A 21517-nucleotide genomic window follows, 5' to 3' on the forward strand; every position below is an offset into this window, starting at 1 on the left:
TACAGGGCCCAACTTTAGCAATTTTTTAAGTTAAAAGAAAAGAAAAAAGCTGGAAAAATGAGCAAAAAATAAAAGAAACTCAAAAGAGGAAGTTATTTTGATGATAGGGAAGACTAAAACACAAACTCAGAAGACAACCAAGATAATACTCCTGTATCCAAAGTCTTCAAGAAAAATATGAATAGGTCTGAAGCCCAAAAAGAACTAGTGGAGCACAAAAAGGATTTAAAAAATCAAATAAGAGAGGTAGAAGAAAAATTGAGAAAATAAATGAGAGGGATACAGGAAAATCATGAAAAAAGGGTCAACAATTTGGTAAAGGAGGCACAAAAAATACTAAAGAAATTAATATTTTAACAAATGTTAACATGTTAACAAATAGGATAGACCAATTGGTGAAAGAGGCAAAAAATTCCACTGAAGAGAAAAACTCTTTAAAAAGCAGAATTGGCAAGGTACGGGTAGGCAATTAGGCTTAAGTGACTTATCTAGAGTCACATAGCTAGGAAGTGCCTGAGGTCAAATTAGAACTCAGCTTCTCTCAACTCCAGGTCTGACACTCTAACCATGGTGCTATCTGGTTGCTGTGAAGTTGAGTTTTAAAAACCCAAGAATGTCCTTACTCCTATCCCTATAAGTAGAATATTGTAGAATTTATATCAATGTTCTAGCATTTTTTTAAATCCTGGATTTGTTAGCTAATATGTTATTTGCCCTTTCCAATTTCGTGTTATTAGTACAGGCTATTTCCTTTTAACATGTATTGTTGTCTTCTTTTTAACTTTTTTTGAAGGTGGCTAAGTATTATAAACTTAACATTTTCCCAGCCCACAAAGTAAATGTTGTAGCATAAATTAATTAGGATGCTAATTCTCAAATGTGAAAGCTATCTTTACCAATGAGACACCTAATAAGATTTGGATGTTAATTGAATGCTGACCTACTGTGGAAAGCAATGTCATTTACTGAATAGACATAATTCACATACCTGACAATGTTAGCTCATGTCTAGTTTAATCATGAAGCAATTTTTATAACCTTAAGAAAATTAGCTAACGTCCCCATTCTTGTAAATGAGAATAAGACTGAATCAAAGTATTATCTTTGAAACTGATTTACCATTAAAAGAAAACAAATGCTAGCTAATAGCATAAAAAAAAATGTCAGTTAAGGTTATAATCACTTACTAGCCTTTTCAAGGTTATTTGTTCCAAAATTTCCAGGGTTTTTTGACTAATAATACGATTTTAGAAATCTTTAAGTCAAAACTATTGCACGTCTTCTGTCTCATAGGAGCATATCAAATATTTCAGGACTAAGACCAGTTACTTATGACTAAATATTATTGTTATTGTTTTTAAACTGAAAATTTAAATTTACAAGTTTAGAAGTTAATGTCTCATGATTTTTTTGTATTTAAGATAACATTGATTTTCAAAAGCATTTTATTCTTTTACTCAAAGGAAAAATGGGGTTATTAGTCCTTTCATATTAAATGTAAAATGGAATGATAGTGATTATAACTGCAATATTAGATTTGAACCAAAACTTGATTGTAGCATCATTCCAATAAATGCATTATTAGCATTAAAAAAAAAAAAGCACAATTGGCCAAATGGAAAAAGGGGTAAAAAAATTTCACAGAGTTCCTTAGTGTGAAGTAAATATATATAAAAAAAACTTTTCTTCTGAGCTAATTTAAGTATTCAAAAGTAGGGAATACACCTTCAACATTTTTGCATCCTTCACACAATGCTAGTAAAAGAATAAGTATTAGGCAAAGCATTTACAAGAACAAAAGGTTTTTATATAGCTTTTCCTTGAAAAAGAAAAATTACTAAGAAAAAAAGATAAGAAGGAAATCTCTCTTAACAAGCAATAAGCAAGACAAACAAGTGTCTAAACTTACTGGGAATCTCCAGACTGGGATGTATAGCAGCTATGTTTTTGACTGTAGGTGGGGAATGTCTCCCATCCACCAAATCAGACTCTGCATCCTGAGCTTCCCCATGAATCACAGCAATCCCTAATCTCAGTCGTTCAGCAAAAGATTGAGCCCTAAAAGCAAATATAAGAATAAATTTAATGTCATTCAACACTAACATATTTTCAGCTTAGAAAAATTTCATTTTCATTTATAGGAAAATGAACTAGCATTTATATAGTTTTTAAGTTTTGCAAAGAATTTGCATTTTATATTTACAACAATCATAGGAGGTAGGTACAATTATTATCCCCGTATTATAGATTAGGTTTTACTATTATCATCACCATTTCATAGATAAAAAAATGGAGGAAGTCAGAAGGTCAGTGCCTAGTCTGAGGTCAGATAACCACTGTCTTTTCTCCCCATAGAAAAATGAAAATTTAAATTATTAAAAAAAATAGTTGGAAGGAAAAGTATAAAGGATGGGATTAATGATCAGAAGGTATGAGTAAAAAAAAATTACACTTCTATTCCATCAAACACCTTTGTCAGCATAAAAGAATGTCTACTTTCTAAAAACTCTCAAGTTTTCTTGGGGGGGATAATCAATTGTTAGATTTATTAGGTTTTTTAATTCAAAGTTTTTTTTTTTAGCATTCTTTAAAAACATTTTGAGTTCCAATGAGAAGGCAAGCAGTATGATAACAATTATACATGCTAAATTATATAAAACATATTTCAATACAGAGCCTCAAGTCATGATTAAAGTAGGCAATATGCTCTCAAAGCTACTGGTGCCACGAGATTAGTTCTCAAAACATCTATAGAGAACAGCACAATTGTAGGATCTGTCCAAGTCAAAGGTGCAACAAGACAGACACAGAGGATTTTAAAATTAAAATCAAAGTTGGAGAAAATAGGACCCCTAACAACCAAACACACATTCCTCAATTCCAGAATGTCCATCAAACTTGCTTGGGAGGGATTTTTTATGCAAAAATTGTAGCACATAGTCAGAAATTGTAAGGGCAGGGTTGCAAAAGTGGAGTTTTGAGAATGTTTGGAGCAGAGATGAGTGACAGAGCAATGGTTGAGCCTGGAGCAAAGGATTGTGGGAAGGAAAGAACCCGGGGGCGAGGGGAGTGGTATTTGTTCTGGGATCGAAGAGGGGAAAGGAAGAACTCTTGGGTACCTCGAGATCTAAGAAAGGGCTCAAAAGGATTTCCTTGAGACAGTTGGACATCCCTAAGACCTGTGTTATTCCTCAATCAATCTGAGACCATCAAGGAAGAGTTCCAGGATACAACAGGGCTTGAAAGGGTCAATGACACCCCCTCATCAGGCCTTAGTCCAATCGAAAGACTCACAGGCTGTGTGCCTTACAAACAAGAGACTCCTGATATCTATATCAATCTATATTTAGTCTAGGGATAAGATATAGGGAAGGGAAGTTAATTTCTGGTCTTGCTATTTGGCTTGAAAAGGGAAGAAGGACCTTGATTGGGATTAGATTAGGGACTCCCTTATTACCACTGCCCTTCCCCTATCTCCTACAATATTAATAACAATAATAATAAAACTTTGGAAAGGAATCAGATAAAGAAATTCCTTAAAAAAGGGATACAGAGGGAACAAGAGGAGTGGGAAGGGCTGCCAGCTCAGGGCTTGGCTTTGACAGCCAAGCCCCTCTGCTGTACAGCTTGGACCTGGAAGGGTAGTCTGACTAAAAGGGGGATTCCTTAGGCTGCCAAGCCTAGGGACCTATCATCATTATCCCCAAGAAGAAACCCTTACCAGATACCATCACTTGCCCACTCTCTGTAAATACACCTTCATACAGAGAATACCTCATGCCCTCTCAGTAAGTATGAACAGGAGAGTGGCCCAGACAAGCTCAATCATTCAAGAGTCTATCATCCCACTAACATCCCAGGGACCTCTCCAAATATATCACTCTTACACTTATTAATCATGTAGCAAAAAAGTAGAAAAACTGAAAAAGTTTTAAAAATTATACTTCAAATTATTCAGTTCTCCCTGGAAACAGACAGCATTTTTCATAACAAATACTTTGGAATTGTCTTATGTAATGGTTAGAATGGGTGACTGCCAAAATTGTAATTAACCCTTAAGTCACAAGACTGTTAATGGCTAGATTTATTAATAAGAAAAAGAAAAATAAGAGAGAAATATAGAAAGCAGGTGAAGAATTTCCTAGCCTAATAATCCAACTCAGTGTCTGTCTCCAAATCTCAGTCTTGGAAAATAACCACCCTCCCTCAATTAGATTTAGAGCAACACCTATTCCTTAATACATTTTTAAAAGAACAAAAAAAAAAAAAAATAAGAATAGTCAATGCTGGAGGGATTATACGAAGACAGGTACACTATAGCTGGTGAAGTTGTAAATTAATTCAATAATTCTGGAAAACAATTTGGAATTATGCAAATAATATGACTAAAATGTCTATACTCTTAAACCAGAGATTCCATTGTTGTTTTTTACTCCGACTTATTAAGACCCCGGTTGGGGTTTCGTTGGCAAAGATACCAGAGCGGCTGCCACTTCTTTTTCTAGCTCATTTTATAGATGAGGAAACAAAGGCAAACAAAGTGAAGTGAAGCCTGCAGTCATACTGCTAATAAGTATCTGAGGCCAAATTTGAACTCAAATCTTCCTGATTCCAGGTCTAGTAGTCTATCTACTGCCCCACCTAGCTGCCCTGAGGCTGCTAGGCTTATAATCCAAAGAAGTCATTGATAGAGAATCCACATATATACCAAAATATTTAAAGGAGTACTTTTTGTGATAGCAAAGATTTGACAATAAAAGTAGTTGTCCATTGATTAGAGGATAGCTAAACAAAATTTGGTATATGTAATGCAAAGTGGCTAACAGAAACTTTTTGCTTCTGTAATTTCTAACAGTCACAAAAAGTCAGTTAGAAGTCTTAGAATCTTCAGAAAGTCAGTTAGAACTTAAAGCTATAAATAGAGGTGAAGTACCAACTGTACCTTCTGGCTTTCGCTGTGGCTTAGCCTGTTAGCTGCAGCCTTTTGGCTTGGCTTTGGCCTAATTGCTTTGGCCTTGGCCTGTGCTTATCTTGTCTTGGGGAAATTTAAACCTATCTCATTTCTCTGGACCTCTCCCTGATCTCTCCATCTACATTCCCTTCCCTTCCCCTGAATTTCCTTTGGGTCCTGGGTGGAAGGTAGGGCTTGGTGATTGAACATTGTGGGTTTTAGTTTCTATAGACAAGTAGAGTATTCTCAAATAAGTTACCCCTAGTTTTAGTGATTTAATAAGGACTTTACTTAAAAGGCAGTCAAATCTCCCGACTGGGAGAGCAGGCTCTCTCAGTCTAAACCTCTCCATGACCCATCCCCCACCATTACCCCTCTCCCTAGCAGCAGTTAGAAAATCCTGAATCTCTTTCCCTCTGACTAACCTGAGATTAATAAATCCCCTTGTTACCTAATCAAAGCCTCTGGTGAATCATTGTATTGAAAATTGAGACAAGGGCTAAAAAGGGAAGGAATTATTTTTTTTTTAATTTCTTGAGAGAACTGGGGGCATCCATCTTGGCAGGAAGTACCTACCCGAGACTTCCTCCAGCCGTCAGTTTGACTGGCAGGGAGGGGCCCTCTTGACTCCTCCCTCAAGAGACTTTAGAAACTAACAAGAGAAACCCTCCAGCCAAAACCTAAACATTTCTTACTGGCCCTAATTTCTTTCCTGTACTCTCTGCCTCAAGCCCCCAGGAATAAACCTGTTTGAGCTGCCCTCTCCTACATACCCCTTTTACTTTATCACCTATATACCTTCCCTTACCTTCATTCCTCCTCCAATCACCTTATAATCACCTAACATCCCCTTTATCCTTCCTCACACCCAAATTGCCTTCAAGACCCACTCAGATTACCTTATTTACTTCTTGATAACATATATGAATGTACCACAATTAGCACAGTTACAGAATGTTACTGGACTATTGGGGAATGTTATGACAGGAGAGAAAGCTCTACATGAAACTGATATAAAATATAGTAGAGAGAGCCAAGAAAACAATGTGAGAAATTATTTTAACAAAGGCATTAGAAAGATATATCACACATACACATATGAAAGTTGTAAAATTATGAACAAGCATGGCTTAAAGAGATGAGAAGTCATATTGCAGAGGTAAAAGCTCCATGAGTCTGTGTGACCCTGGGCAAGTCACTTGACCCCCATTGCCTACCCTTACCACTCTTCTGCCTTGGAGCCAATACACAGTATTGACTCCAAGACAGAAGGTAAGGGTTTAAAAAAAAAAAAAAAGCTCCATGAGTGTTGTACACTGCACATATTTTCACTTTTCTCTAATGTACTGATCAGTTATGCTAATTTTTAAAATGTTTTTGTCTTTGAAAAGTTACTATTTGTTGTATGAGATATGTTGTATGTCATCTGGGAGGGAGAAAGAAGATATGAGGGAAGGGGAGGAATTGTTGATATAAAAAAATTAACTTATTTATTAAAGAAATGAGAAGAAAAATAAATCAAAAGAAAAAGAATGGGGGGCAGCTGGATGGCTCAGTAGATTTAGAGCCAGGCCTAGAGACAGGAGGTCCTAGGTTCAAATCTGGCCTCAGAGGCTTCCTAGCTGTGTGACCCTGGGCAAGTCACTTAACCCACATTGCCTAACCCTGTAACAAATAAAATTAATATAGAAGGATATATAAAAGATATTAGGGTTTAAAAAAATTAAAAAAAAAAAGAAAGAAAAAGAATGGCAAACTTTAAAGAACTTAAATAAGATAATAAAATTCATTTTGAAGTAGAAAAGGCCTGTAATATCAAGGGAAATCATGAAAAGAGTAGGAATTGAAAAGTCCAGGCAAGATGGTTGAGTGGAAGGAAATCTTACAGTTGAAATCTCCTCCACAATTACTCCTCAGGAAAAAAAAAAAAAAAAAAAAAACAGAAACATTTTTTTTTTTCTTAAACCCTTACCTTCCGTCTTGGAGTCAATACTGTGTATTGGCTCCAAGGCAGAAGAGTGGTGAGGGTAGGCAATGGGGGGTCAAGTGACTTGCCCAGGGTCACACAGCTAGGAAGTGTCTGAAGCTAGATTTGAACCTAGGATCTCCCGTCTCTAGGCCTGGCTCTCAATCCACTGAGCTACCCAGCTGCCCCCAGAAACATTTTTTCCTGACCAGACCAGCACTGGGAAATATAGAAAATAATTTATGGACACTAGAGTTGGGGGTCTATCCAAATCCTTCTAGTCCAAAAGCTTAATGGGGACCTGCCCACAGTGTGGACCAAGGAAAGAAGTGATCCCAGATATAGCACAGAAGAACTTGATCTTATTCAAGGACCAAAAACATGCCACCTGAGATCTCTGTCATTCATTATCCAGTGCTAGGAGAGAGATTCCATCCACTGCATCTAAGGTAGGGAGAAGAGCGTCAAGGTCACAAAGAGGTCAAAAGCTCTAATATATGCACTGAATAAAGAAGCAAACAGGAGCTGTGTGGCTCTGACTAAGAAGTCTGGTTTCAGATCCAGCTCCTAGAATAGTCTAAAGCCAATAGTGGAATATCCAGAAGGAAAAAAAAATTATGTGCCAACTTTGAAATTTTTATTAATGTTAATACACAATAACTTTGAAGCAAATGTTCTATCGACTTAACTACAGCCTTATTTTATACTCAGAGGTCATCAATAAAGTAAAAAAATGAAAGTCTATATTTTAATGAATATGATACCAAAGTATCTCCCCTCATTTTATAGGTAAGGAAACTATAAACTAGGTGAGGTTAAATTATTTGCCCAAAGTCTCACTGGCAGTCCAAAGCAAAGTCAGAATTTGAACTCCGATCCTCTGATTTCCAATTAAGTACTGTTTTCATTATATGATGCTGTTCAGGACCTTACTGGAAGGAGATCGTACTACATAAACCTTATAGTATGAGTTACTTCTATTAGTTATAACTGAAACTCTTAGGAGTTATAAGAAGACCTATTTCAAAAGGAAAGGCTACAGAAAGAAGATGCCCTAATTATTCTCAACTATTTGTAATCTGAAGTAATTTTGTGGACACACACACAGTCACACAGAGATTTTGATATGTTCTTGTTATCTGAAACTCCCTTTTGGTACTTAGTAATTGAACATGGTTAGGAACAGAGATTAATTTGACTTATTTAATTCCCCTCCTTCATAAATGTTAGTATATGTTATATGTACAAAGTTCCAGGGCAAAAGAAGCATTTAACTACAGGAAAATTAAAAGCAATTTGGAAAAGAAATAAAAATATTAGCATTATTTTCTTTCTCTTTCCACATTGGTGGTTTTACTTTTTTTTGTTCTTGTCTACAATTAAAATCAACAATTCCACTACTAAATTAAAATATAATGCTTAAATATCTTACTAGAAATTGTATACCATTGGTCAAATAGAAAACACATATTATGTAATGCATATCAATTACAAGATCCTTTAATTATCACTGTGAAAGACATCTAGCCTCCATATAAATGCATGCACTTCAGTTTCTCATTTTCTGTCACTTTCTCCTTAAAAAAAAAAAATTATTTATTTAATTTGAGGTGTTTTCCCATGGTTACACGATTCATGTTCTTTCCCTCCCCTCCTCCCTCCCCGCTCCCATAGCCAATAAGCAATTTCACTAAGTTTTACATGTATCATTGTTCAAAACCTATTTCCATATTATTATTTGCAATAAAGTGATCGTTTAAGAGTCTATACCCCCAATCATATCCCCATCAAGCCATGTGATCAAGCAGTTGTTTTTCTTCTGTGTTTCTACTCCCACAGTTCTTTCTCTGGATGTGGATAGTGTCTCTCAGAATTGTCCTGGATCATTGCATTGCTGCTAGTAGAGAAGTCCATTATATTTGATTGTGCCATAATGTATCCATCTCTGTGTACAACATTCTCCTGGTTCTGCTCCTTTCACACTCTGCATCAATTCCTAGAGGTTGTTCCAGTTCACATGGAATTCCTCCAGTTCATTATTCCTTTCAGCACAATAATATTCCATCACTATCAGATACCACAATTTGTTCAATCATTCCCCAATCGAGGGACACTCCTCATTTTCCAATTTTTTGCCACCACAAAGAGTGAAGCTATAAATATTTCTGTACAAGTATTTTTCCTTATTATCTCTTTGGAGCACAAACCCAGCAATAGCATGGCTGGATCAAAGGGCAGGCATTCTTTTAAAGCCTTGAGCATAATTTCAAATTGCCCTCCAGAATGGCTGGACCAATTCACAACTCCATCAACAATGTACAGTGTCCCAATTTTGCCACATCCCCTCCAACATTTATCACTTTCCTTTGCTGCCATATTGGTTAGTCTACTAGATGTGAGGTGGTACCTCAATGTTGTTTTAATTTGCATTTCTCTATGACCGATTTAGAACACTTCTTCTTGTGCTTATTGATAGTTTTAATTTCTTTATCTGAAAATTGCCTATTCATATCCCTTGCTCATTTATCCATTGGGGAATGGTTTGTTTCTATCACTTTCTAATACTATAAAATAAATACTCATTATTTGCTATATTTCTACTAAGTCAAGTTATTTAAAGAAAAATATATTAAATGTTTTCAATGCCAAGGTTTAGAGTCTGCTATCTTTATCTTTAAACAGTAAGACATAGTTGTGTGAATTACTTGAGATAAACAACAATTTTGATATGCTTTATTATAGCAGTGGCCATGCTTGTGTAGCCCAACAGAGTCAAGAAGATGTGAGTTCAAATTCACTCAGACACTTACTAGTTATGTGACTTTAGACAAGTCACTCAATCTATTTACCTCTGTTTCCTCAACTATAAAATGGGGATAACGCACCTATTTCACAGGGTTGTTGTGATAATCAAATGAGAGAATATTCGTAAAGCACTTGGCATAGTACCTGGCACATGGTAGGTGCTATATAAGTACTTAATCACTTCTACTTGTGCTAGTCTGACTCCAAACACCTGACTTGACCAAATGAAACTGAATCAAGATGGCTTTCTCAGGCTTAACTAATTCTTTTTTAGTATAGTGCTAGATTCTATGTCATACGCAAGCGTTTCATTTTCACTATGTTTTTAATTCTATAGTTTTAAGAATGAAATGTTTCTAAAAAAAAATATTAAAAATTTGTAACTTTTTTAAAGAGCACATTTCAATGACTGTTTGAGATACTATAGCCACGACTAATGTGGGCAACTCAAATATTCCAAGTATTGCTGAAGTCCACAACGAACAGGAACAATTGCTGAAACATAAAAGGACCATCTGAAACAAGACACTGCCAAGAACTGAAAAACGACTGTTGCTTATGAATCTAATCTATCACTGGAAAACAAGTAAAGACACTGTAGCTCAAAGGAACATTAACAATTCCTCTAGAGCAGTGTTGGTGAACATTTTCAAGTTCGCATGTCCAAACTACAACTTCAAGCTGCCTATAATCTTCCTACATTACCCTAGAGCAGGGGTCGGCAACGTATGGCTCTTTCTGCAAGAGCCATAAAGTCCATTTTTTTTTTCAGGCACTGTTACAGGAGCGTGCACTGTGAGCACTGTATGGCTCTCACGAAATTACATTTTAAAAAATGTGGCGTTTATGGCTCTCACGGCCAAAAAGGTTGCTGACCCCTGCCCTAGAGAGTGGAGGGAGAAAGTGCTTGCTTTGAGCAGCAGGATAGAGGGGCGGGGCATGCAAAAAATGCCTTTGGGATCTGGAAAGAGGGGGGACAGAGCATCTCCCCTCTCATGTGTGGCACAGCATGTGTGCCAACTTCACAACTCTGTTACAGAGTATGACAGGCCTTTTGAGGTTGGAAGAACAGTTAGAGATTATTTTTTTAAAAGGGGAGTGTTGGGGGTTGGGGGTGAGGAGTTATTGTGGCTCAGGGGATAGAGAGTCAGACCTAGAGATGGGAAGTCCTGGATTTGAATCTGATCTCAGATACTTCCTAGCTGTATGACTCTAGGAAAGACATATAACCCTAGTTGCCTAGCCCTTGCTATTCTTCTGCCTAGGAACTATTACTTGACATTGATTCTATGACAGATAAGAGTTCATAAAAATAAAAATAACAAGGAAGGACCTTGTTCTCTGTTATGAAGGAAAAAAAATAATGAAACATTTGTCATGAACAAGGCAACACAAAGATCAGAGTATAGAACCTTAAGAAATGGTCATGTTTACTGATGAAACTTGCTTTTCCAAAAACAACTGTCAGAAGTCCAAGTCAGCCTATTAGCTCTGAATGTCTTTATCAGGCCACAAAATATTTTCATTTCCCCTATGTAGCCCCCCAAAATTTGGGGGGCAATTTTTTCCCTTCAATTGGGCTTGCAAGTCTTATACCAATTGAGGGAATGATCAATAGAGATAAAAATATTGCTATACTAAGAGCCAGAATTTCTAAAATTCACAAAAATTCCCAAATATATAGAGATCGTGCTCTATAACCAGAGACTTATCTGAGTGGCCTAGGGTGGTCACCAGATGTAAAGAACAAAACAGATTGGAATCACGGCTTGTTAGCTCAAAGTGCTCCAAGGTACAATGGAGTCACCAGTTTATTATATAGAAAGTTAAAGATCCCCTTCCCCCAAAAGCCCAAGAAAGTTTCCCACAATCACACAGAGCAGTATTTTTACTATAGTCAAAACAAAAGCCTTAGAAGCCTCCAGGTGTAGATAAAAACCTATGCTAAACTATCAACTATATGTGTTATCATTAAGTGAAGCCTGGGACATTTTGTTAGGCTGGAAAGCCCTTGAATTTCTCAGCCTTGATGGTATTAAACAATATTTTTGAGCCTCATTATTTTACTTTAATTCTGGGCAAAATGCCCCTGCTAAGGGTTCGACATTGGCTGTACCAGGCAGCTGCATACTTGGCCAAAAGGGAACTGTGTTAACCCTCCTCCTGCTGGATTACTGAGAGCCCAAAGCTTTTTCAATAAGACTATGGTGCTTTTTAAAGAAAGGTGTGAATTATGAAAGGAATCAAAAGAGGAATCTCAGATTTTTATCTTAGATATCCCATTCCAATCTCGAATCTGATAGGGAGAAAAGTCAATACACGGCTCTGACGGTCTGTATTGATCTTTTGATGGGGTCCAGATAAAAATATCTATTTGAGATTCTAATTTCTCTTAATGGCTTCCTACATAATCCCCCTTTTCTTCAAATTAAAATGATTTATTACACAGGAAAACTTTGAATAATGAAAGAAGTTATAAATTGGTTATAATCATCAGTTATAGCTGGATCTGATAGGATTTACAGATCAAATTGTTTGTTTACGTCTCTCTACACAAATAGAGATAGAATAAAATGCCATGACCTTCTACTATACCACACTTAATAAAAGTTTAATAAATTTATCTAAGACATGAAGATAAGTATGCTTCAAAGGCCTGGAAACTACTTTGAGTTAAACATTATTGAAAGCCTATAGGAAATACTAGAAAAATGAACTGTTTAAAGGTATGTTAAATATCCAATGTGATAAGTCATTTTATGATGGACTAAAGAAAATATGCCCAAATCCTGTTGATGCTAATTCAAGTAAAATAAGTAACTTCAGTAAAAGGAAGATCTACTGTACACTGAAAGTTTTTTTAAATTGTAAGTCAACAAGTATAATTATTTTACTTCATCCCAAGTAATTTGCATTCCACCATATGAGCACTATTAATACCTTCCTTAAGAGAAATGAGAAGATCCTACCTACCTCTTGGCTGAAGCTGGTGATTTGGCTACAATCACTGCATTCCTGTAATCTGGGATCTGTGGCAAATAACAGATATTGTTTACTGCCATGTCAATTACTTATTTGTTCAAGCTAATATCTCAGCAATCAATAAAAAATTAATAAAGGATGCCATCTCATTATTTAAAGCTTCACCAACTATCCTTAGGAATATAAACATTTAAAATGCATTTTGTCTTTTGAAAAATAAAGGAAATTTTTCACCTGAAAAAAAAAACCTGCATCTAAAAACAACTTTTTGAATAGCATATCTAAGTTCAAAAGTAGTAAGACAATTGGTAGATGGAATTATCTTTTAAAATATTGCTCTACTTCAGTACAGAATACTTTAAAAACCAGATATAGTAATTTCCCACTCAAGTCAAAAATCATATATCTTATGAACTTAGCTAATTTCTAGTAACTTTTTGGAATTTAAAGACACCATGAAAAGGTAGGTTCATTTTAAGTCAATCATTTGCCATGAGAGAAAACGGATCATTCTGATAATTAACAATTCTCTTACATTCTCACAGTCAAAGAATCTTATGGACAATAGGTCCCTTTCTATATTATCTAGAAATTGGGAAGCAGAAAGTCAGGAGAGAATAAGACTAAAGATCAGAAAGAAACAGAAGACTCATTTGTAAATCTACTTATAATTCCCCTTCCATGTTATTCCCCAAAGAAGCAAAATAGTCCCCCCCCCCCCAAAGGTGACTAGGAAAGACTATAAAGATGCAGGACAATTGTGAAAGGTGGGAAAGCAGAGGTGTGGAGGAGGTAAAGTAAGAGAAGAAACATTCTACCTCCAACCCTTTCATAGTCAATTTTAAGTTCTCTTTGTATCTAATACTCAGAATTTCCTAACTCTTGTTCTGGTCACAGCTGAAAAGACACAAATCTTGCACTCTACTATCAAAATAAGTTGCTTGAAGCACTAAACTAGTACAAAAAAAGCAAAAGGAATTAGATTCCTATTTAATAAGATCATAAGCATTCATCTAGTTAAAGCACAATCCTATGCTTAAGCAGGTACCAAAACTCCAGGTTCTAATCTTACATAGCACAAATTCTCAACACTCATCTAACTCCATATACAAACTCTGATAACTGCCTTAACAGAATATGAAAAAAAAGTGAATCTTAACAATATGCACATGAATAATAATTTAATTAATTTTAAGATTTCACTAAGCATGTATAGACAAAGAAAATATATAAAATGGTAGCTTTAGGGGCACCTATAGAGACAAATTAATTAGTATATAGCAGTGATGGCGAACCTTTTAGAGACTAGAGTGCTGGGCCCCGCCCATACCCCAGAGCCCTGGATGGAGGGGTGAGTGAAGTAAGGAATGTCCTCAGAAAGTATAAGAGGGGGAGGGACTCAGCCTGAGCATTCTGCTCCCCTCTAGTGCCACCTTTCCCCTCCACTCCCCCTCGCTCCTATTGGGTTGCTGGGCAGAGGATTGGGAGATGTGAAAAAAATGGTATCATCAGGAATGGTGGAGAGGGGGAGGGAAGCAGCTCTGCCCAAGTTCCTCTGCCTTTCTAGTAATGAACTAAAGGGGTGGAAGGTTGTGGGGGATGGGAGGGAAGAAGGGAGGGTGGCAGAGTGCCCACAGAGAGCACTCTGCGTGCCATCTTTGGCACCTGTAGCATAGGTTTTCCATCACTGGTAGAGTCTTTATGACAGTTAGCAATTTATATTCATATTGATTAATGTGCTTTCTTCATAGTAATTACATAACTCAAAGAGACCTCCAATAGAGCTTTTAACGGAATGGCTACTTTTAAAAGCTAAACATACGCATATATCTTTAGTATACATCAAGCAATTTATTTAACACAATTCCTTAAATATGCTGCATAAAATAAAGTTGCAAAAATATTTTAGAAATTATACTTTTACTTTGTGTATTAATCAAGAGATTCACCAATTGCAAATAACTGCAATGGATGGCTACTTAATGTATAGATAATAACCAGTGTGAAAAGATACATCTAGTGTTGTATGTGTGTATATATGTATATATAGTAAAAAGATATATACTATGTGTAAATATATAAAATGAAAAACTGTGTTATCCATATAAATATTTATCATATACGTGCGCGCGCGCACACACACACACACACACACACACACACACACACACACACACAGAGTCTTCCATAATTCCTGTATAAAGTAGGACACTGAGAATCATTAAGAATGTTGTCTTTTGATTAGAGAAACACAAAATGGCCAGTAAAAATCCATTTTGCACTTTGTCATTTGGAGTTTTTGTTAAACTAGTTAAATTCAGACTGGGTTGGTTCTGTTTCATGAAAAAAAATTTAATTTAATATATTTTTAAAAATCAAAACATTTTAATTTAAAGAATGCCAATTAAGAAAAAAAAAAAAGCTAAACAAAATAACGGAAGGAAAAGAACTAAGAGTACAGTATAATCTTACTACAATTATTTTTAATTATTATATTTCTTCTATATGGGTGTATAATAATATATAATTATGAACAAATAATACTTATACATGAATGCATAATCATAATAAAAAATTAAAGGATACTTAAGAGTATAATTGATAAGCTAATAGTGCTGACATTTAAGAACATTACTGTAAATGGTTTTCAGTTTTAATTTTAAAAGGTTCCACAAAATTGTCATTAAAAATAAAAGCATATTAGGGAATGCTTAACTGTTTTTTAAAAATTGCTTCATAAAAACATTTCTAAAACCACTTCAGTGGAATCTATTCATATGAAATCAACATTCTCATAAAACACCATTTATTATAATAAATCTGGCAAGGCTTAACACATTATAAGCCAATTTCAAATTAATATATTTTCTTTAAAAAATAAAGTTCTACAACTCAGATTTTTCAGTACATAAAACTACTTTGTTACTATTCAAAATGAAATTTTAGAGTTTTAGTGTGCTTTATGATTAGTTTATGAAAAAGTCAAATATGATTTCACCAAATAAATTTATATAAGCCAGACCTTGTTAAATGATAGCCTAACTCTACTACATAAATGGAAAGATACACCAAGACCTCATTAATCCTATATTGTTGAAAATAAAGTGTTCCACTTAAGAATCAGTTACCTTGAAAAAAAAGTATCCTTTTACATGTTGAACTATGCTGAAAACTAGTAACTTTTAATGAAATTCTTACTAAAATTCATTATACAATTTCCTACCTTAAAGAACATATGCCAAATGTAATATCATCTTTTTGATGACTCAGGGTCATCCTGAACTGGATACTCTAATTCCTATGTTAAGTAGCTGCGGACTCCTCCCCTTTGATTCCATTGTCCTTAATCTGTATGTCAGCTTCTGAACAGCTCCAAATCCTCTCCTTTCTATTCTACTAAAACCAAGAAAAAAGTGAATGAAAAAGTAGGGCACTATTCTCTAATTGGGCTTTCTGACATCTACAATCCCTGATTAAGCCTTTACATTTAATGTCCAGTCTTGCTGAAATATTTTAGGGACATCTTAAGGAAGAGGATGTAATTACTATGTTATGGAAAATGCCAGAACAAATTGCTTATTTATTTTAAAAAATTAAATATTTCCATTAAAAAAAATCAACTAAGGTTTTGCTTTATTTTCATAAGATATAAATATATGTGGTCCCTATAAAAGGGGAATTTATAATTTCAGGCAAATACTACAGAAGACTAACTTCTAGAAAAAAATTTTAAGTAACAAATTTTTATCTTTTCCAGATTACATATCTATATATATAAAGATTTGCTTTCTGACATTTTGCAATCTATGCTTTCTCTCTTCCACCCTTCCTCTTCCCCAAGAAGGCAGGCAATATCATATAGGATGTACCTATATTATAATACAATACATATTTCTGTGTTCATGTTGTGAAAGATACACATTGTCTACTCTAAAGTTTATGGAGGAATTAAAGTAAAGAATGGTATGTTTCAATATGCATTTGGAATTTGTTTTTTCTATGGAGTTAGAAATTCTTTTTTTTGTCACAAGTCTCTTGGCTGATCGTCATATATTAATGTCCCTGTGGACAACATTCTCCTTGTTCTACTCACTTCACTGTGAATTACTTAATGAAAGTATTTCCAGGTTTTTTGTCATCATCTTGTTTGTCATTTCTATAGCACAATAGTATTCCATTATAGGCATATACACAACTTGTTCAGCTATTTCCAAATTGATGTATTTCCCTTCTGGGTAAGTGGAAATTTTGCATCCTTTAGACTTCATCTTCCAGAATTATTCCCTCACCTCAAAATTCCCTTTTCTTTTCTGTTTACATGCATCTTTTATGTGACTATAAGTATTGGGTAATGCCTCTCTCAGAGTCTCTTCCATGTGAGTTACTTGGGTGAGGGCTCTCCCTGTTTCTCTAGTCTTTTTAGTTTCCTTTGCTTCAAGTTAAATATTAATAATATCATACTTAGTTACTGACTATTAATTTTTTAAATCTACACTTCAGTTTCCAATTCTTTGCCACCTCAAAAAGAGCTGCTATAAATTTTTTTGTACAGGTAGGTTCTTTCCCCCTCTCCCTAATCTCTTTAATCTTCTTAGCAGTAGTATTTCTGAGTGTAATAGACAATAATGTAATGGATAATATGATGATGGTGGTAAAAGTGAGTTGCCAGCGCCCTGGGAGCCAGTAACTAAACTAGCAGGAGATTTGGGAGTTAGTTGATAACAGAGATGAACAACCTCAGCTGAGGTGCCCAGTGAATCTCCACTGCCAGCTGTAGGTTCCTTTAAGGTGTTGAGTGGATGGCCCCTCCCTGCTGAAGTAATTGCCTTCCTATTGGGTGAGAGCATAACCCAGCAGGAAATGGGACTCTACTTCCTGGCTACAATGGAGGCTTAGCTTCCACTTCACAGTAACCTCAATTCCTCAATATTCCTTCCTCTCCTTAGCCCCCTTAGCCTTGGTGAAGTTGAAGGAATCACAGGGACTCACAGATTTAGACCAAGGAATTTATTTAAACTGGAAGGGGAAAAACTAAGGTAAGAGGGTTTAAGGTCTTGTTAAGCTATTGCTAGGGGCAACTGGCAAGTGTTGGCAATGGACCTAGAAGGTCAGGTCAGCCAGAGATAACTTGACACTACCCTAATGTTATTGATCTACCAGCTAAACAGATGACGTTGTTGAGTTGTTCTAGGGATGTCTCTAACCACTAGGCTACTCTAACCTAATTCCTGCCCACGTTCCACAACCCACCTCCCTTCAATCCCTCCCGGGGTTCTCAAGGGGAAGTCAGGGGTAGCTGGGTGTCTGGGAGAGGTCAAGGATATCAGAACCCCAAGGTTGGGTTTGCAGGGCCTTAAATAGTCACAGACCAACTGTCAGTTGACACGTGGGTGGCACCTGCCAGGCCAGAGTTCCATTCTGCTAACTGACAGGATTGTCTAGGGTAATACTGCAAATGCAAGAAATCTTGCATTACATGAGCCAGAGTATATACAGTTTTATGGTCCTTTGGCTATGGTTCCAGATTGCTTCCCAGAATTATTGTATTAGTCTGAAGTTCCACCAGCAATGGGTTAGTATCTCAATTTTCCCATGTCTCCACTAACATTTATCATTTTTCTTCTTTGTCATGTTAGCCAGTCTAATGGCTATGAGGTTGTACAATTTGTATTTCTCAATTTGGAGCATTTTTTCATATGATTAAATATAGTTTTAATTTCTTCAACAAAGAATTACTTGTTCATTTTGTTTGATCATCTATAATTTGAGAAATACTTTGTAATCTTTGAGAAATGAAGTCCCTGTCAGAGAGACCTGCTATAAAGGTTTTCCCCCCAGTTTGTTATAAGATAGACTTTTATACCTGAATGTGGATGTCATTCCCACTTTGTGCCAATTCTGATGAGAGTAGGGTTAAGCACTGCCTCTCCTTAGGACCTTCATATATTGATTCTTATATATCTTTTCATGTGAGAAAATCAACTCCAACTTTTTTGCCTTTTCTCTTTTCCCAGTTTATTCCTCTTTTCTTATCCCCTGACTTTTAAAAATATGATCCTGTCATATTCAACTTACTCTCTACTGTCTCTACATATGTTCCTATAGATTGTCCTGACAGTGACAAAGTTCTTAAGTATATTCAGTACCTTAAGTATTCTAAGTACTTTAGGTATCTTACATTCATCAAATATCATACTAAGCATCTTAAGTTATCATCTTACTGGTAATGTAATCAATTTAAACTCAATGTTTTTCATGATTATTTCAAGTATATTAAGTATTTTAAACATCTCTTGTACTATAGAAATCTTAAGTATTCTAGTTACCACCTTCCCATGCAGAGATTTGATTAGTTTAACTCCACTGATTCCCTCCAGTTTTTTTCTGTTTACCTTTTTATGCTTCTTCTGAATGTTAAATTTGAGCACTGAATTTTCTTTTCAGCTCTGATTCTTTTGCCAGGAATGCCTAAAATTTCTCTATTTCATTAAATATCCATTTCTTCCCCTGGGGTATTATGCCCAATTTTGCTGGGTAGGTGATTTTTGGTTGCAATCAATCCTTTGCTTTATGGAATATCATATTCCATACCTTCTGATCCTTTAATGTAGAACCTGTCAGGTCCTGTGCAATCCTGATTGTGGTGCCACAATATCTAAACTGTTTTTCCTAGCTGCTTGTAATATTTTCTCCATCTTGGGAATTCTGGAATTTGACTATAACAGTACAGTCGTCCCTTGCTACATTGTGGTTCACTTATTGTGGCTTCGCTGTCTCATGGGTTTAAAAAAAAAATCTAATTCTGCATCATGGAGTTTTTGCTATATCACAGAATTTTGCAGATGAATACCACAATGGAAATGCAGTTCACCACTACCGCTTGCACAAGTTTGCCAACATGAGATTATACATGGCACACTATTGGCTGATGGAATGAAAAGTAACCAGTCACAGCACTGTGTTCTATATCCTGGGAGCTGAATGGCTCAGTGTTTGTAACAGTGTGGAAAAGGTTTATATATAAACCCTGCGAATGGGCAGGGTTTAGAAAGCCTTAAAATATATTAAAAAAAATAAAATAAATATAACGCCACTACTTTGCAGACTTTCACCTATCACAGGGGTCTCTAGAACGTAATTCCTGCTATAGGTGAGGGATCACTGTACTGGGATTTTTAAATCTGGGATTTCTTTAGGAAGGTGATTGGTGGATTCTTTCAATGTTTATTTCTTATTTTTTCTATTCTTCTATTTTATAATATTTTATTATTTCTAGATTTCAAATTGTTTCTATTTATCTTCTGAATTTGTTTTATTGTTTCCTGCTTTTGAAGTCATTAGTTTTCATTTGCTGAATTCTAATTTTTAGGGAGTCATTTTCTTCTGTGAGCCTTTATACTTCCTTTTTTAGGAAGTTATTTTCCTTTTTAAGGTATTATATTATTTTTTTAGAGAACTGTTTTCTTCACTAAGTTTTTTTGTTCTAAGTTATTGATTTTTTTCCTCATTTTATTTTCTAATTTTTCTTTTAATTTTCCTATTTTTTTCTATTCTTTTTTGGAGCTCTTCCAGAGGTGTATTTTGGGTTTGATAACCATTCACATTTTCCTCTGAGGCTATTTTTTCATTTTTGTGCTGCTCAACTCGTCTGAGCTTGTATTTTGGTCACCTTTCTTCTTGAGATATTTCTCAGGCTTTTTCTTTGGTCTTTTGATGATTTGGGGATTATTTTCTCCCTTGATTTTGTCTATATGCTGATACTTAGCTCTCTGTTCATGGGGTAGAGGAACTGTCCCATGCTTACTGTGCCTGGGTTCAGATCAGCTGTCTCAGTCTCTGAGACCTCTGCAGAGGCCGTTTGCAGCTCTTCAGCTTAGGTAGTTTGAGTTGGGTTCTGCCTCTTCCTGCCAAGGCCTTGATGGGCCATTTTCCTCTCATTCCTACTTGTTTTCTATTCTGTTGGTTTCTCCTATTACCCTGCTGAGGTTGGATGGAGTTGGCTGTGCTCTTTCTCCTGCCATTTGTGTTGAACATCTGAGTTCCACCAAGGCTTGTCCAGCACTCTCTCTTCATACCCTAGTGAGATGAGTCCTTGCCATCTCCCGACTTTGTTCTGGGCTGGAGCACTGCTTTACCCCTTCTGGTGGCTCTGCTGCTCTGGTATTTGTTCTTTTGTGGTTATTTGAAGGGTGGTTGGCAAGCTTCAAATATTTCTTATTTTAGCATCTTGGATCTCAGCATTCCCCAAACCAGTTGCTGGGTGTCCACGGGCTCTGAAGCCACAGCAATTATGTTTTATTTTTCAATTGCAGAGAAGTAGAATTTGAGACACACGATGTGTTTTGTTTTGGAAATCCTAGATTTGATGTGTTACTAAGTTAGGAGATGGAGAGAGGACAGGACAGAATAGAACAAGACAGGACAAGAGAGGTAACTTTTAAAAGTTTTAAGGGATCTCTTTAAATTGTAGCTGGGTGAGTGGAGTTCAACAAAAGGTCTATCTATACCCTCACTATACTTGCCTTTTTCTTTTCTCTATGCCCTATCTTTTGTCTATTTCTAATAACAGCCTGATGAGAAATCATGGAAAAGGAAGGGAAATTAGACAATCTGAATACTGAATAAAATCTGGTTTACAATCATCTGTAACCAAAGATAATATCACTTAAAATGTGCATCATATGCAAATACATTCTATGCCCCCATTTCATACACATGGGCATATATATACATATATATGTATGTATATTATATAAGCCTCAGAAAAATTTGTAACTGCTGTTTAAAATTAGTTTTAACCTGCTTTATCTTTT

General features: G+C 35.6%; 1 protein-coding gene across 1 annotated transcript in view; it reads right to left on the reverse strand.

The window, feature by feature from the left end:
- PRPSAP2 (phosphoribosyl pyrophosphate synthetase associated protein 2) overlaps window positions 1-21517 on the reverse strand; it is a 61735-nt gene that overhangs the window by 24170 nt on the left and 16048 nt on the right. The window contains exons 7-8 of the mRNA XM_044661280.1: window positions 12696-12751; window positions 1910-2058 (exon numbers count right to left, since the gene is read on the reverse strand). Coding sequence (XP_044517215.1) covers window positions 1910-2058; window positions 12696-12751 — 205 coding nt within the window. The remainder of the gene's footprint in view (window positions 1-1909; window positions 2059-12695; window positions 12752-21517) is intronic.

The sequence above is a fragment of the Gracilinanus agilis genome, chromosome 1 (genome assembly GCF_016433145.1).
Source record: "Gracilinanus agilis isolate LMUSP501 chromosome 1, AgileGrace, whole genome shotgun sequence".
Taxonomy (NCBI): domain Eukaryota; kingdom Metazoa; phylum Chordata; class Mammalia; order Didelphimorphia; family Didelphidae; genus Gracilinanus; species Gracilinanus agilis.